This window comes from Danio aesculapii, chromosome 4 (genome assembly GCF_903798145.1).
Source record: "Danio aesculapii chromosome 4, fDanAes4.1, whole genome shotgun sequence".
In the NCBI taxonomy this organism is placed as follows: Eukaryota; Metazoa; Chordata; class Actinopteri; order Cypriniformes; family Danionidae; genus Danio; species Danio aesculapii.
The window spans coordinates 46,352,407-46,371,604 of NC_079438.1; the positions used below are offsets into that span (position 1 = coordinate 46,352,407).

At 36.1% G+C, this 19,198-nt stretch overlaps 1 protein-coding gene and 1 long non-coding RNA gene across 2 annotated transcripts; both read left to right on the plus strand.

Moving 5' to 3' along the window:
* Positions 1–3,997: 3,997 nt before the first annotated feature.
* On the plus strand, positions 3,998–9,070 carry si:dkey-6a5.3 (uncharacterized protein LOC100034415 homolog). The gene is given in 5 exon segments (XM_056455833.1): positions 3,998–4,094; positions 4,217–4,242; positions 4,245–4,286; positions 8,638–8,708; positions 8,710–9,070. Coding segments are annotated over 5 exon segments (267 nt in total). The 5' UTR covers positions 3,998–4,074; the 3' UTR covers positions 8,818–9,070.
* Positions 9,071–11,279: 2,209 nt separating this feature from the next.
* LOC130222539 (uncharacterized) lies at positions 11,280–17,146 on the plus strand. Its single transcript, XR_008836499.1, has 3 exons — positions 11,280–11,416; positions 12,009–12,098; positions 17,076–17,146. It is a non-coding gene; the product is annotated as an uncharacterized LOC130222539 (long non-coding RNA).
* Positions 17,147–19,198: the final 2,052 nt, after the last annotated feature.

Genomic DNA, 19,198 nt, shown 5'->3' on the forward strand with positions numbered 1-19,198 from the left:
ACTAAATATTGTACATAAACTCCTAATAAAAAAATGAATGAGAAGAGTTTCAAATGCAACAATAGTGGTCTATAAGGGGCAGCTGTGGCCTAATGGTTAGGGATTTGGACTTGTAATTGAAGGGTTGCATGCTCAATCCTGGCAGGGCTTGGATAAATCAAAAGCAGGTTTCGAGTATGACTAATCATACTTGACAGTCCGCCACTTCCTATGTGTGTTATAAAACAGACAAACACAAATGAAACAAAACTGTGTCCTAAACAAATCTCAGACTCAATACCTCTGCAAGAGTGGGTTTTGAACCCGGGTCTCAAAGATTTAAAACTTGATGGTTTAATAGTTGAGCTACTGAAGCTGTGAGACCAAAAACTCTTCTGAATGAGCATTTGTTGTTAGATTTAGAAAATAAATACTGTTTCTAAAAGCTGTCTATAAAAGAGACGTTCAAAATAAAGGGCGAAACTGAGACTCAGTGGCTCAGTGGTAAAATCTTTGAGCTTTCAACTTGGAGACCCAAGTTCAAATCCCACTAATGCAATTGTTTAACCCAACAAACTAAAAAAATAATAATTAATCATATAAATTAAACCTTTTAACCAAACCCTGTCCAAAACAACATCAAGCCCTTATATTCAATGGCCCAGTGGTAAAATCTTCAAACTTTCATCTTGGAGACCCATGTTCAAACCCCACTGATGCAAGCACTTTTGCTAAAAACTAAACAGTATTGGTCAAACAAATTGAAGCTTTCAACATAACCCTGACCAAAACCACATAAAGCCAAAAGATTCAATAGTTTAGTGGTAAAATCTTTGACATTTCTTCATAGAGACCTGTGTTCAAATCTCACTATTGCAGGTATATAATTCTATAAACTAAACATTTTTGGCCTTACAAACTACATTTTTAACAAAACCCTGTTCAAAACAGCTGTTTCCCCCAGCTTCAATGGCCTAGTGGTAAAATCTTTGCTCTTTTATCCTGGAGATCCGGGTTCAAATCCCACTTTTGCAAATGTATAACTCTAAACTAAAATTTCGTCATATAAACTAAAGCTTTTATCAAAACCCTGTCCAAAAGCTTTCTACTTTAAAAATTCAATGGCCCAGTGGTAAGACCTTTAAGCTTTCATCTTGGAGACCCGGGTTCAAATCCCACTATTGCTTTTATAAAATTCCTATACAGCTGATAAAACTGCAAAAAGAAAAACTAAACTCATCACTAAGCTTGTGGCTCAGTGGGAGAATACTCCGTTACTATACTTAAACGTATGGGTACGAATCCCACAAATGCTACGATTTTTTTAATCCAAACTCAGCATAAAGTATAGCTAGATATACTCAAAAACAGGTCTCAAACACCTGAGCTTCAGTGGCTCAGGAGATAAAGCATTAGGCTTTCGTCTTGAAGACCCGAGTTCAAACCTCACTATTGCTTTAGTTAAATTGCCATCATTAAACAAAACAAAATGAGCCAAAAAGCAAGTGTCATTGTGAAAGCCAGAATGGCACTACTGGCTAAACCCGTTGGTTGCGGACAAGGTTACGGAGAATCGTGGGTACGGAATCCACCTAAGGTGTGCGGAGTACACCAAAGAAAATACCTGGGGCGGTATAACAGGACAGGGCGGAACAGAGGGCGGAGACACAAGCACACTGTGAAACACGGACCAGATCACTAACATACCTGAGGCGGTAAGACAACTGAGCAGTAAAGGCACATACAAACCTGAGGCGGTAAGACAACAGAGCGGTGATGGCACAGACAAACCTGGGGCAGTGAGAGGCTGAGCAGAGACAGACACCGGCGGAGCAGAGAGAAGCGGAGCAGAGAGAGGCGGAGCAGAGAGAGGCGGAGCAGGAAGAGGTGGAGCAGAGAGGGGCGGAGCAGAAAGATGAGGAGGTGGAGCTGAAAGAGAAAAAAAAAAAGTTTTTTTTTGAAAAAAAAACCCATTTTTTGGCAAAAATTCCTCAAACTACTATCAGCGTGGTGATTTGAACCCTGGTCTGCTGCGACAGGCTTGGATCTCCAACCGGGAGCTCTGACCGCTGGACCACCCGTTTCTCATACTAACAACTGTTCGTTTGTTTTATTTAAAGATACAACTCCTCCACAGGTTTATATAAAAAAAAAAATATTTAATTCGATAAAAAATAAAAGTTTTGGCAAAAAAAAAAAAGTAAAACTACATATTTTCATTTTAAACCTATTTAATTATTTAATGTAATTACAAATAAATGGTCTAAAATAATTAAAATTAAAGTCATTCAATTAATTGTAAGTATTTAAGCATTAAGTATTATAATAATAATATTCTAATTATTTAAAGACATATTCAGAATTTAAAACTGTAAAATATGATTACTGACATCATATTTGCTACAATGAAATGCTACAGTTGTAAACAAGAGCAGAAGAGTATGTAATGGTCCAAAAATTATTTTGGCTGAATCGTTTTTTTGTTTTTTTTGCTCACATGTAGCCCATGATATTAATAAAAAATGCATTACAGGCCACGCAATTATAAGAATATCGTTATATCTTCATTAATAATGGTGTAGAAAAGATGAATATGTGCTGCAGGTAAATAATTTTGGACACCTCATGGACAGCTACTGATAGGTACTGTTCACCACCATATCTTTACAAGCCTGAATGACAAGGAAATCAGTGGAGAAAAAATATCCACAGTGCAAAAAAATAAATAAAATAACTTGATACAAAATATTTTTCCATGTTCCAATAAGAATGACATGAGATTGAGAAAGTTATGATTGCTTTTTTTGTGTGAACCATCCTACAACACACATTCATCGAGTCTTTAGGCTTTTTAATAACAAAGAAAAAATAACAGAAAATTACAGACAAATTACCTTAGCATGATGAGCAGATGAGCATAATTACAGCGACTGTCTGTCCATGTGTCCAAACACAAACTCTGCAAGGGAAAAAAAACATTATTTCACTATATATTTGAAGTTATGTATTTATTAAAGGAGAAATACATACATAAATAAATAAAATTAAGAATTTCTATTTGTATATTTTTTATATTGCATATCAGCACTATTACATTTAAAGTTATATTATTATTATTTTAGATCCATTTCATTACTTGCGTGCCTATTTTGTTATTTTCAAGCAGTGAAATACATTTACATTTAGTCATTTAGCAGACGCTTTTATCCAAAGTGACTTACAAATGAGGACAAGGAAGCAATTTACAAAACTATAAGAGCAGTAGTGAACAAGTGCTATAGACAAGTTTCAGGTGTGTCAAGCATTAAAGGCTCTATGTATTACATGATTTTTTTTTTTATCTATTCAAATATTTTTTTCTATATTATGTTTCTTTTAGTACCATTCACAACATGGTTTACAAGAAGAAGATAATATTGCCACATAACACAATCAAATGGTAACTAGTTTACAGTGCTTGGTTTAATTTTAACCAATGCAGTTGCGTTGATGAGAAAATTTGTACAATTTAAACATGTTTCAGTATATATTAAAGTTTATAACATGAAACTGGATATACAAATCAATAATTCTGTATGAATAATAACCAGAAGCTTAAAAAATAAAGATGTCATGATGGTATCATGCAGGTGAAAACATGAATTCATTAGACTGCATGCAAAAACAAACAGCACTACTGCTTAATATTATTATTCTACATGATAAACTTTACAGGAATTACCTCAATACAAACGTCATTAACGATTAAATGCAAATTAAGCATTGCTATATAATCTTTTAACGACAGAAGTGTAGAGTTACTTACAGGTGATGGAGTGTCCGGCATTCCTGCACTTTATCCGGGGATAGTTGCGTGTTTTTGCCTGAAGGGCTGAAATGTGTGCTGTTAAGTGACATTTAAAGGCTCTCACTGACCGTCACCAGCAGGAAATTTACTTTTATATCTTTAAAACGGTCAGAAAGCTTTGTTTTGACTGTGGTCAAGCGTCGTGTTAATTTCAGAGCCAAAGGTGAGTCTCGTGCTGAACGTGAGGTCTCTTGCGCCTCTAGCGGAGCGGAAGAAGAACTGCACACTTTCTACAGAACAGACGGAAAATGACTTCCAGTTATCGACTGTCATTAAATATCTAGCTTGAATAGGCCCTCCTGCATATGACTGAATGTGTTTAGTGATTAACATTTTTTTCTAAGTAAGTAAATAAACAAACAAACATTCTCTCACGCATTGTATCTGCAGGGTCCCTCTTGTGGTCATCAAGTGTATCGATCTTCAAGCAGAAGTGGCTGTCTGCTTTGCTCTGCTGCAGGTGAGTGTGCACCAATTATTTCTTCTTTATTTACTGAACGAATCTGTCAGCTTTTTGAGCGTCTGAATTATTAGATGAACGTAGAAACTATCTGTAAAATATTGGTTCAGTAATCAAGCTCCCAGAGGAACTGGGGTAAGACAGGTCGCTAAATGGCCAGTGTTTAGAGAGTCATGTGGACAAACACAGACAAACAACACGAGACACAAGATCTTCAACACTCCTTTTGGGTGGTATGATTATTGTTGGAGTGTTGTGATTGACTTTTTTGCACCCACATAAACATTGTTTTGTTTGATTTTTAATGTTTTTCCTCACGTCAAATGACATGACTCCGCGAAATGAAGGTAAATAAATACATTTATTCATTGCTTTCGATTGACTTAAAGCGGCAATACGCTGTACCAATAATGAGAGAGAGAGAGAGAGAGAGAGAGAGAGAGAGAGAGAGAGAGAGAGAGAGAGGTGTTGAACACTGTTCTGTCACCAGCATGTGGTGTTTTGAGCACTTCTGTCTGTTTGCAAAGCAGCTTTTCAAGAACATCATTCACACACATTATTTCTGTAAATTCTGTTTAACAGATGAAATTTAAAAGTTTAATAATGTAAGATGTTATTTTTTTCCAAATAATTTAGTTTATTTTATTATTCAATTGTTTTAGTGTCTATAAAATGTAATATAAAAACGCTTAGCCTTGAGTTAAAATGTCTATGACGTGAGTTTTAAAGGCCACCAATGTAAGTATCAGTATAAGTGTATATGCTAGGAATGTCACAGCCATGGTCAAACACAGGTTAGTTGAAGAGAAGTTGTAATGGATAAACTCAATGACCACAAGAGGGAACTGAAGCTCACCTACTGTCAATGTTAGTGGAAGATAAGTCAGAATGGAAGGAAGGTAGGTTTTACCTGGTCATAGTCATGTGCTGGTCCTAACCAGCAACAAAACCTAAACCTTATCAACATATTATTTTTTCAGCAGGGGTGATAGATAACATTGTTACATTATTATTATTTTTTTTACAAATATCTAATATTTATCACAAAAAATAAAAATAAAATCACCATCTGAATGAGATCCCATTGTAATGACAGGCCCGTAGCCAGGAGGTGTTTGGGTGGTTCGAAAAAACCCACCCTCCACTAATAAAAGGTTCAATACTCAATATAAGAGAGGTACAAAAGAGGGAAAATACAAGCTACATTAGCTGTAGAAAGAAAAAAGTCCAACAAAGCAAAGAAATGGGTAAGTAAATTACAACTGTATAAAAGTGTATGAAAATAAATCACTTAAGAGCATTACAAGAAAGCTATCTAAGTCAAACCAGAGTCAACAGACAACAGTTCTTCATATAGAACCAAGAATCTGACAGTTTTTGTTGTTGCACATACAAAAAGATTTGAGCATTGAGTCAACTTCAATCGAAAAGTAGTGATTGCAGCCATGCATTTTTGTTTATGTTAAAAAAAAAAAAAAATCCAAACAAGATAAAAACGTTGAAGATAAATTCTTTAGATTTATGTCAAGATTCTGAGTAATAACAAATAATATCTTTTAAACGAAAGATTGTGTAAAGGTAGGAGGGGTGTTTGAATAATGATATAGGTCGAACCAAAATCTCTGAACAAATTCACACATTCAGAATAAATATATTAAAGTTTCATCATCCTTACTACAATATGTACAGTTACTCAGAATATCAACATATTTGGAAACCCCATACATGAGCTCATTTGTCTTTTTTGACTGCTGTGACATCATATATTGTGAAAATAACCCATCAAAGGCCTCTATTAAATGCAAACAATTATTTTTCATAAGTCCAACATCGAGTTGTGCAGGAGAATATTTTATTCTGAATCTTGGACCTTATTCTAGAAAGAAAAAAAACAATAGAAAAGTTTGAAGCTCCACAAGCGGCCCATATTAAAGTTCATTTTTAGGCTATTTAGGCTAGGTTATCCATGCACTTTCAAAATGTAATTTTGCTTACAAAAACTCCTTTTTTTTCTAATGATATATGATGTAACAAATTAGTATTTAAATTTTTTTTTTCATATTTCATTATTTTATATATTTAGCAAATGTTTTTGGTACCTAAAAACGTGTGGTTATGATGACAATCCGACAAGCTAATCCAGCTAAAAATAGTTCTTAAAATGTCTCTAAAATGCAGTATTTAAATCTCATAATTAAGTAGAACATAAGGCGAATAACTGCAAAATGTCCACTTTTTGAGAAAAAAAGAACCAACCTTTTAACCAGGCTGGCTATGGGCCTGAATGATGGTGATGTATTTCAGATCATGCTGGATCACTGTTTTATTGGTCACGATCACACAATAACAAGCCACTATTTATTCAGCAATCAATTATAAATCTCTATTGTACGAGTCTGTGTTTCTATGGGAAAATTTAAATGTTGATAGTTAGTGTACATGAACAAGAACACTTTGTTAATTCGAGAATTGTGTGAGAGAACCGCAGTCTCAGTTCCCATTGAGAAAAAATGTGAATTTTTAATTCATGTAATTAATTAATGTAAAATTTGAGAAAGAATCGTGCTGCCCTCATGGTTATCATTATTTCTGTGACAAACGGCATTATCAACACTTAAGCACAATGCTCAGATTCTTATGTGTGCTCTTAATTCTTTATTTATAAAATATTTTCTCCTTATGTGGATGGATAGGTTATTTTTTTCTCACTTTAAAAAAAACGTTTAGGATAAAAGCAACTGCTACAGGATTATTTACCATTTATATATTGTAAGATTTGAGATATCACAGATACTTTGATGTCTTTGACAATACAAGCATGGCTGGAAACACATAGAGAATCTGCTCTACACCTCACAAGGTGGAAATGCGGGAATGTTCACTATAATTAATTTGTTCCCTATAGGCAGAAACTCGTCAGATCTAACATGCCACTAAATGCAAATGCCTTTTGTTGTCCCACACACACACACACACCCCACCTTGAACGAGACCCTTGGTTTGACTACTTAAGAGAAAGCTTCAAAACGTTCGGGTCGATTCTGTAACCAGACCAGCCCATAGTGTGGAGCTCTCATGCTCTATCCTATGTATATCTTGAAGTCAGGTATGCATCTTTTGATCTTAGATCTATCTATGAGAATTTGATGTCTTGTATTGATTGTTTCATATTTACCTGACTATTAAATTGTTATGTTTGAGCGCACTTATTTTAATAATTATTAATAGTAATTATTTATTTTAGTAGATTACGCTGTATCCTTGTTTCTGCAGTTCTTGCTCTCAGTAGACTGTTCTCAGTAGACGGACTGAAATCCAGTTGAGATGGAGCATTGGGCACACTAATTGTATTTTAGGGATCTGACTGACTCTTGATATTGATTCAAGTGTATTTAGGTGGAAAGTGGGTTAATTCCATCTAGGGGAACAAGGCCTTGCACAACTAACCTGGATAAGTTACCCAACCCTTGTTTGAAAGTAATATTATTCTAAATTAAGTGTACATGGGAAAGCTTGAGCTTGGCTAATCCAAAACTGTTATAGAGAACAGTAGTCGGTTACGTTTATAATAATGACCTTGACCTCTGATTAGAAAATATTGTCTTTACTCAAGGGTGTACATCCAAGGGGGACTAATCAAAAATATTTTAGAATGACCAAGCATAGGAGCGGCCGTCTAAAAGTAATAGTCAATTACCTGTTTAATAATCAAGACTGACGAGAGTGTGACCGTGAGGGATGCTGTCGGCTGGGGGCGATTGCTCTGAGCGACATGAGCACTCGAATTAACAAATGTAATAGTTACGAGTGAAGACAAAAGGTTTGTTTTCTGATTGGAGTCAGATAAAACGAAAGATCAATATATTAATATTCTAAACCACCTCATATTCAAATTGGAGTCAGATATGAGTTAAAGTTGAACTGAAACAACACTGTGCACTGGAAAGGCCGAACACGCAGTAAACCTTCATCCACCAGTGGACACCTCCATTGGGCCAACCGGGTGAACTTTACATTATTATTATCTGCTACATGAATATTTCACCTGGCATGTGAAAGCATGACATTGACATGTGGGTGATTTCCAAACTAATCCAAATCATCTGATTAATTTGTGTTTGTTTTAAAAGTTAATATTTTATATAATTATTATTAAAATATTATATTTATTCATTCATTCATTTTCCTTCAGCTTTAGTCCCTTTGTACATCAGAGCTCGCCAACCCCCTTTATTGGGTTTATTGGAGGGTCAGTCCTTTAGAAAGCGAATAATGAGAACCTAAACATCTGTGGAAGAGATGACTGAGCAATTGTTTAATGCACTTTTTGTTTTGTTTTTTTTTTTTGCAGGCAAAAGCAGAAGCCCTTTTGGGCACAGTTCTGGAGCTCAGGGAGAGACACCGCTGTCCCCTTCTCAAACACACCACAGCATTCACTCATATCGTGGAGATGTGGAGCCTGTGCCATGAAGCCAGATTAGTGGCTAGCCAGTTCAGTTTCAGTTTAGTTTGCACCAATTCTTGTTTTTAGGTGCCATGAAGGAGCTCAGCTCGGCTGGTCCATGATGCCAACAAAGAGAGATGGAAGTCCAGTTGCCTTCATGTTACTTAAATCTATATTGTTTCAGCATCGACATCGCAATGTGAAAATCTGCTATAGTGACATCACAGGATTTTCTATGTTGAGTCGGGATTGTGATTAACCAGAAAACAGAGTTCAAATGATCAAATGTGTAGCGTTAACAAAGAATAATTGCATTGAATTATTTTTATACTGAAGACTAAAGGAGTCAATGTTTGAAGTGTATCAGAAAAGTGTTTCAAAATGTTCCTAAGACAAGATGGGATGTTGTTGAATAGTTTAAGGATAACTTTAATGAAAGGTTTTACCTTATAAAGCAATATTTTACATTTGATCTTTTAATTTCTGTCCCTCAGTACTGTTAGACTCTCCAGAAAGCAATAAAGCACTGTTTATATCATTTGTATATTTCTTCTATATTAATAGTTTATGCTTGTCATATGTTTATTATATTTTATGCAGATTCACTCCCCGACAAAATCATCACAATCAAAATTGTTCCAGATTCAAGTTATTAGTCATTCATTCATTTTCTTTTCAGTTTAGTCCCTTTATTAACCTGTGGTCACCACAGTGGAATGGACCGCCAACTTATCAAGCATATGTTTTATGCAGCGGATGCCCTTCCAGCTGCTAAAAGCTGCACGGGAAACATCCAAGCACACTCATTCACACACATAGGCCTATACTACGGACTGTTTAGCTTACCCAATTCACCTATAGTGCACGCGAACATGGGGAAAACAATTATTATTCTTATTGTGTGAAATTATATTCTTATTGCAGTATATATAGCAGAAAAACAAAATATTGCAATGTCAGATTTTCCCAATATCCTGCAGCCCTACATAAAACCCAGAATTGGTGCAAACTAAACTTAAACATAATGGTTTAGCCAGCTAATCCAGCTTCACGCTACAGGCCCCTGACTGGACTGCTGATGTGTTTATTTTAATGATGTTTAGGACAGTGGTTCAGTTCAGCTTTGATTTGAGGGACTAAACTGATATAGGAAGAAAACATTATTCCATGTATTAAAACAAGTGTCTGAGTTATACAGTGTTATAAACATGGTCAGTAAAATATATGATCAAAGTCAAAACCAGAACACTGACATGTGTAAATGACAATTAATAAAAAAATAATCAATAATTCAACAGTTGAAATAAATTGTTTTGATTATTATCTTTGTCTTAAACAATGCAGCACATCAGTCTGGAGCTAGTGATGCTGAAGGCCTTGATTAGCAGCTGCTGCTTTTTAATTAGGGCTGCAGCTAAATTCAGGAGAGCGGCTCAGCAGGATCAGGATCACACAGCTGTTTTTAAAAGTCCTGCTGATGTTTTCATGTATGAATGCAGATAGACTTATTGTCCACAAGGTGGCGCTCATCAACACACTGATCTGCTCTCATGTGTTCCTGTTATTCATGTGTTTAATCAGTCTTTCAGCTGCTCTTCAATGTAGTCTCATGACCAAACTTAAACCTGAGTCTAAAACATCTGAGAGCCTCAATCTCAGTGGCGCAGCAGGAAGGTCAAGAAGACCAGAGTTCAGCTCTCAATACTGCTGATGCTGAATTATTATCAGTGTTAGCTAAACTAGACTTACTAACAAGAATAAAGAAGCAAATCACTGAAATGTCTGTGGCTCAGTGGATGATCGCTCGTCTGCAGATCATCAAAGTCTGATTTACAATCCTGCATTTTCACATTATTGTTTATTAAAACAAATCTCAGGATAAAACTGAAACAGAAAAACAGCAGAATGTGTCAGACTCAGTGGCTCAGCTGATAAACGTGTTGTGTGTTTATCACAGAGTCCTGAGTTCAAGTCCTGCTGTTGCTCATGTTGAATTATTATCAGTGTTGAAGCTGAACTAAACATTTAAACATCAAAATAAAAACATCTTCACATCCTCTGTGGTGCGAGATAAAGAGATTGCTTAAGACTGTGGAGTCTTGGGTTCAAGTCCCTATTATAGCTTATGTTAAATCCAACAAGCTGCATTACATCCAGCAAAGTGTGTTAACCTGCAGCAGTGAGTGTGGCTCCACTGGACAAACAAACCTAACTTGAAGATGAGGCTGTGATAGAGTTGGGGGTTCAAACACCACGTCTGTACTATTATTTAGTATTGTTTTGCTCTGTTTTTGTGATATGGAATTTAATATTTTAGAGGTAAAATGTTTAAGCATGTGTGACTTTAAAAATATAGTTAGTGACCCAATCTGAAGCATATTGAAGTGCATGATTATAATTAGTAAAGTGCAGTTCTTCATCCGCTCCACTAGGTGGCGCAAGCGGCTTCACGTTCAGTCTGACTCACAGCTTCAGGTGTTTGTTTGACAACAAGGAAGCAGCGTGTGATGACAGATGACAGTCACCAAAACAAAACATCTGCAGTTTGTTTTAAATACATCATTTACAGATGACAGCTTAGCGACAGACTCTTAATGTGTTTAAACAGCACATATTCCAGCTCAACAGCAGATTAAAGCAGCAGAATCTGCGATCAAGTGCAGGAATCGACTGAAGAGACTCACTTGTAAGTATCAGTTCCTATAAAGTTCTCTTTCTGCTTGTAAAATGACTGACACGGGCTCTAGAAACAGCTTTTGCGCTTTATAAAGAGCGTTGATTAATAGTTTCTGCTGTTATGAATACAGCTCGTCTGTCAGTTGATGGATATTTCTGTTGTGATGGATGAAATGAGTTGAACACTGTAAGAATCAGAGCTGATGTTGATGCTGTCTTTAATCTTCAACATGTTCAACAGTGGAGTCTGACAAACAAGCATGACTGAAGCTTTCCTCAGCTTAATGAAGTATTATCTGATTGTTTACATGTCTCTTGCTAATGTCGCTGATAGAGTTTATGTTTATAGTTTATTTGAGAGAGAATATTGTGATATTTATATGATAAAGCAGCATAAATCTGCACTTATCCTTGTTTAAAAGTCAATTAGTGAGCTTTAGTAGAGCTGCAGTCTTCAATATTGTACCTGTCAAATAGACACTATACTGTATGTCATCTTATGTTGATGAAGGATAATGTTGGTGAACTCTGATCAATTCTGCTGTTTCAGATGTGCTTTTGTAGTAAAGTCTTTATTTGTGTGTTTCCTCTCCAGAATGAAGGTTGTGTTTGGACTGTACAGCCAAGAGAAACGGAGCTCTGGGACATTTGACAGCCATGGACTGTAAGGACGGACGTCTGCTGCTGGACAGGTGAGACCCGCACCTTGTGTTTGAGGTTTGGTGTATCGGTTACTATCCTTTTCTTTCTGGAGGGTCGTCCCTCTGGAAAGGAAATGATAGTAACCGAAACGGGAGGAGAAGGGACGAGGGTCCAAAATTTTATACAGCTAAATTTAATTTTGTAGTAAAAAGCAGCATAACCCCTGCTGTACATGGCCCCGTAGGTCAGGGTGGGACCCGACCCATCCCACCCCTTCTTTCACACATATCGCAGTGATCTGGCTGGGATTGAACCAGCGACCTCTTAACCCACGAGGCATTGCTCTACCACTGAGCCACAGATCACATACAGAGTGATGTGCTGAAGCTTATATTTGACTATTCAAGTGAACATGAAAACATTTAAAGCTTGAGTGGGGTTTGAACCCAGGTCTCTTTGATGAGAGCACAACAACCTTCCCCACAGAGATCACATGTTCGTCCAGTAGCACCACTGTGTCTCTCACATTTACCTGAGGAGTTTAGCAAAGTTTGTCAGATAAAATGGCGTTTATTTCATGTTTGCAATAGTGAGACTTGAACACGAGTCTTCTTTACAACACTGCAACGCTTTAACCACTGAGCCATAGATCTCCTTACTGAACACATGCTGGAACTTATATTTCACCCTGATTTTACTAATATCCTGTTAAAACTTCAACTGCAGTGGGATTTGAACCCACAACTCCATCATGAGAGAGCGTATGTTTAACCACATGCACCACAGTGACTTTCACGTTAACTGCTGGTTAATTGCTGGTTAATTGCTAAGCTTCTTGTTTGCTGAAAGTCCTTCATTAACAGCCTCAGGTGTTTATAATCAGGTTGCAGGTAAACTGGAAAGTGGCTCTTCAGGATCAGGATTTTCCTAAAGGAAAGCTCTTTGTGTTTCAGTCTTCATGTGTTGATGCAGATCCACTGGTTGTCCACAAGAGGGAACTGAAACACTGATTTCATTTGAGATTTGATAAGTATTTTAAAGCTTGTTTGGAGTGGTGCAACACAAAACAATATTATTATTGAAAATGTTTAAAAATGACTGTAAATATATTTTATTTTAACATCTTTGTTTTCTGTGTGGTTCTTCAATGGCACATCATCCAGTTTAATAACTTACCAAAGGAGGGTCTCAGTTTTAAAAGACTGAACTGAACTCAAATGAAAAGCTTGTAGATCAGATCAGTGTTTCAGTTCCCTCTTGTGGACAATCCGTGGATCTGCATCAACACATGAAGACTGAAACACAAAGAGCTTTCCTTTAGGAAAATCCTGATCCTGAAGAGCCACTTTCCAGTTCACCTGCAACCTGATTAGAAACACCTGAGGCTGTTCATTAAGGACTTTCAGCAAACAAGAAGCTTCAAGGCAAATGACAAACTCTGTGATTCAGATAATAATACAACATTTATTTGACTAAACTAAAGCTGAAATGAAGAATTATGAAAATGCAGAAACACAAACCTAATAAAAAAAGAGTATTAAAGTCTGCCACACCGTCTTTACTGAAGTCTGGAAATTGAACTACACTTTTAAATTCAACTCTTGATAGTCCTGGGTTTAAATCTCACTTTTAAATGTGATGAAAGATGTCAATAAATGCAACAAAGTGTCCAAAACTGCTGCTGTCAGTGTGAAAGTCACAGTAGTGCATGTTGGTAAACGCATGTTCTCTGTCTCTAGAGTTGCGGGTTATAATCTGACTACTAGATGTGATAAATAAATGTTCTTAAATATAACTAAATATCTAAAAAAACACCCATAAATGCAAAAAGTCACAGTGGTGCGAATGATTAAACATGTTCACTGATGATGAAGATATGGGTTTAAACCTCACTTCTGATGTTGATAAACAGAACAAAGTGTCTGAAACACCAGACACAAACATGAAAGTCACTGTGGTGCATGTGGTTAAACACATGCTCTCTCATGATGGAGTTGTGGGTTCAAATTCCACTGCAGTTGAAGTTTTAACAGGATATTAGTAAAATCAAGGTGAAATATAAGTTCCAGCATGTGTGCAGTAAGGAGATCTGTGGCTCAGTGGTTAAAGCGTTGCAGTGTTGTAAAGAAGACTCGTGTTCAAATCTCACTATTGCAAACATGAAATAAATGCCATTTTATCTGACAAACTTTGCTAAACTCCTCAGGTAACTGTGAGAGACACAGTGGTGCTACTGGATGAACACGTGATCTCTGTGGGGAAGGTTGTTGGACAGAATTGGGTTCAAACCCAGCTCTGCTTTCTTATTGCACAGAGAGAAATAATAGTCTAATATAAGTGTTGACATGTGAGTTATACTGAGAAATGTGGGTCGGTGGTAGAGCATTGTGCTGTGGGGAAGGTTGTTGTGCTCTCATCAAAGAGACCTGGGTTCAAACCCCACTCAAGCTTTAAATGTTTTCATGTTCACTTGAATAGTCAAATATGAGTTTCAGCACATCACTCTGTATGTGATCTGTGGCTTAGTGGTAGAGCAATGCCTTGTGGGTTAAGAGGTCGCTGGTTCAATCCCAGCCAGATCACTGCGATATGTGTGAATGTGGTGTGAAAGAAGGGGTGGGATGGGTCGGGTCCCACCCTGACCTACGGGGCCATGTACAGCAGGGGTTATGCTGCTTTTTACTACAAAATTAAATTTAGCTGTATAAAATTTTGGACCCTCGTCCCTTCTCCTCCCGTTTCGGTTACTATCATTTCCTTTCCAGAGGGACGACCCTCCAGAAAGAAAAGGATAGTAACCGATACACCAAACCTCAAACACAAGGTGCGGGTCTCACCTGTCCAGCAGCAGACGTCCGTCCTTACAGTCCATGGCTGTCAAATGTCCCAGAGCTCTGTTTCTCTTGGCTGTACAGTCCAAACACAACCTTCATTCTGGAGAGGAAACACACAAATAAAGACTTTACTACAAAAGCACATCTGAAACAGCAGAATTCATCAGAGTTCACCAACATTATCCTTCATCAACATAAGATGACATATCCACAGTCATCTTAATAAAATATTCAGTGCAATAAAATAACAGTGCCGTTTAACAAAAGTTTTTTCATGCTTATTATTAATATATCAGAATGCTACTAGCTCAAAAACTAAACATAAAGCAAAAACCAACAATTAATTACTTCTAAATGTCTGACAGTGAATTCAGCAAGAAACATGTAAATAAAGTCTGAAAATCCTCTATAGAAGCGGAGAAAACTTCATACATGCTCAACTGTTAAACAACAAATATCCCTTTTTGAGTTCTGTGGGTTAAAGACAGCATCAACATCAGCTTTGATTCTTACAGTGTTCAACTCATTTCATCCATCACAACAGAAATATCCATCAACTGACAGACGAGCTGTATTCATAACAGCAGAAACTATTAATCAACGCTCTTTATAAAGCGCAAAAGCTGTTTCTAGAGCCCGTGTCAGTCATTTTACAAGCAGAAAGAGAACTTTATAGGAACTGATACTTACAGGTGAGTCTCTTCAGTCGATTCCTGCACTTGATCGCAGATTCTGCTGCTTTAATCTGTTGTTGAGCTGGAATATGTGCTGTTTAAACACATTAAGAGTCTGTCGCTAAGCTGTCATCTGTAAATGATGTATTTAAAACAAACTGCAGGTGTTTTGTTTTGGTGACTGTCATCTGTCATCACATGCTGCTTCCTTGTTGTCAAACAAACACCTGAAGCTGTGAGTCAGACTGAACGTGAAGCCGCTTGCGCCGCCTAGTGGAGCGGATGAAGAACTGCAGTTAAAGTTCTGCGATCGGTCTTCTACTTTTTTTATTTCACTGGCGGGTTGGTACATGTCGCCACCTACACTGTTCGTATTTATATGCTTGCTTCTATTGTGCTCATTTTTTATTACATATGCTAAACATTTTACAATCAAGAGCACATCAAATCTTACTCTTGCAATATTCATATTATAGCAGAAAAAGATTATTTATTTTTTAGACCTTTATTTTTGTACCTTAACAGTGTCAAATGTGTTCCTGCAAGAACTATTTAAAGACCTTTTGCTACTGTATATCCAAAATGTGTCGCTTTATTTTCAGTAAACCTTTTTTTCTTGTTTTTTTTATTTGTTTTTCTTTTCAAGTTTTTTTTCCTAAATTTTTTCTTTTTTCAGAAATACATTCTCCCTTGTACAATAAAACACGCTTTTGTTCTCCATTTGTCACACAATATCTTTGTAATACTTAAAGGTTAACTTAATTTTAAAATAGGAATATAATTATGCAAGAGTACTGAAATGAGAGTATGCACAATGTTAGATTAGTTTTAGAATAGTAAAATGTCTGCATAAACGTGTGGATATCAATAATGAAACTGTATTTATCCGAAAATACTCACCGAATATTTATCAAAATTTCAGTTTTATTTCACTCTCAGAAATAAAGGTAGATGAGCTGTCACTGGGGTGGTATCTTTTCAAAAGGTATAAATTTGTACCTTAAAGGTTTATATTAATACCTCAAGGGTACATATTAGTACCTAAAAAGTACAAAAGTGTTCCTCAAAGTTTTTAGGTACTAATATATACTTTTGAGGTACCAATATGGACCCTTTAAGTACAAATGTGTACCTTTTGAAAAGGTACCACCCCAGTGACAGCTCGTGTAACTTTATTTCTGAGAGTACCTATAGTTTTATGTTAACAGTTTTGTATTAGAGAATTTAATAAATAATGTTCATGAGTTTCCTTTAAGCATATGGTTTTAAATGATGATTCATGTTTTATTATAGACATTACTCATAAAATCACTTTGTCTTTCCGGTAATAATTTTCAGATATTGTTATAAAGGAGTTGTCCAAAACTTTTGTTATTATCCTATAAATGGCACAGAACAGAATAACAAGAGGCCTTTTCTGTACCATATAAGGTACAACCTTTTACAAAAGTATAAAACCGTTCCTTAAGGAACATTATTTGTACCACCGTGGACCTTTTTTTCTGAGAGTCTATCTGAGGGTCCCTCTTGTGGTCATCAAGTGTATCAATCTTCAAGCAGAAGTGGCTGTCTGCTTTGCTCTGCTGCAGGTGAGCGTGCACCAATTATTTCTTCTTTATTACTGAATGAATCTGTCAGTTTTTCGAGCATCTGAATTATTAGATGAACATAGAATCTATCGGTAACCCTGTTTCAGTAATGAGCTCTCAGAGGAACTGGGGTAAGACAGGTTGCTAAAATGGCTAGCATTTAGAGAGTCATCTGGACAAACACAACACTGGACACAAGATCTTCTAACTCTCCTTTTGGATGCTTTAAGTACTGTTGGAGGATTGTAATTGTCAAATAGAAAAAACTACTTAGTCTTGAGTTAAAAGTTGACAGTTATTTGAGTAATCAGGATCTGTCAAAAGAGAGAATTTCAGTATGAGTTACATTACATTCAACTATATGCAAGTAACGTGACTGTCATGGTTAAACACGGGTTAGCTGAAAAAGAAAAGTTGTGAAGAAGTTATGAGGATTAAGCCACAGATTTGCTTTTCCCAGTACGCTATTACAGTTTTTTAATTGTTTTGCCACAATTTCCGAACCCTAAAGTCAATTTTCAAAACTCTAAACAGTCACTACTTTTAACACAAAACTCTGCATGCTGCGTTCATTATCTTAACGAAGTCTTGCATTTGCAGGATCATTGGTTCACATGATCCTTTTATCATACAAATACTACAGGAACAGAACTTTAGATCACCAGCACACAAGATGCACATCGTTTCAATACACAACCTTTAACAATCATTAAATATTGTTGTTTAAAATTTATGATACAGGTTTCATTATGGTTTATACATCAGTGTAGATGGAACAGTACAGACAGTGGATACACTGAACTAGTTTTATTAATTCCATCATAATGTAGGTTTACTGTAACTTTTCTCTCACTGCATGTCCCCATATAGCTGATATATGGCATGATATATGACAACATATGCAAATTACAATTGGATTCCACATACTGTAAATAAAATCTAACAATAGTCAATAATTTGTCAAAATAGTGCAAAAATCACTGTGTACATTTTTTCATATACAGCCATATGGACACCTATACAAATTATAGGTAATGTATTTATAGGGGCAATATATAGATAATATATTTACGTAACATATCTGTACATATTTGTAATTCTAATAGTTTAAAAAATGGCAATATTTCGACATGTATGACATATTTTATGTATGTAAAATTCATATGAACTATTATGCCACATATGTAATTTCCATATATCAGATTTCTATTTTGGGATCTGTGTTTCCATCAGTCTGGTCTTGTGGATTTGGTCACAGGTTCTCCTCTACATCACAGTGGCGGTTTCATTACTCAACCTTCTGTCAATGTGAATCCAGGCCTGACATTGATCTGCTGTGATTGGGCTTTCTTACATACAGTACAGTAATGTCAAATATGAAAACATGGTCTGTAAAAGTGGTACATGGATAGAACAAAGAAACCATAAATATGAAATGAGGATGAATAAAGATGAAATCTATAGATAATGTAGTCCAGTTGGGTCACTGATGTGGTAACTGATGTCATTTGATCTATCCTGAAACGTTCATCATCTAAACATGTAATATTGTACATCAGTTTCCAAGCATCAAGAGTAATGCAACAGTTATTTGTCAGTTTGAGTGCTTGTATCAGTTGATAATAACATCATGTGAAGTAAATGAATACGCATTTATTTCTAATGTAATGTTTGAGTTGCATTTTGAAAAGGATCAATTTGATATTTAATTGTGTTCAGTTGAAAAGGTGATCTTAGTTTAATGAACAAAGTATCTTTGACTTGCGTGTGTTGTATCCAAGCACTTGAAAAAAGAGTTAAGAGTTTTGCAGAAATGTGCAACTTTGACAATGGTGAATTTTGTGTTTAGAGTTTTGAAAATTGACACCAGAGTTCAGAAATTTGTGGCAAAACAATTGTAAAAAACTGTGATGTGAATAGCCTTATTGACCACAAGAGGGAACTGATTCTCAGCTATTCGCACCTTCTGTTGATGTTAGTGCAAGATAGGTCAGGTAGATGTTAGCTTGTTCATCTGCTGGTCCTGTCAGAACCAGCATAAACCAGCTTCAAA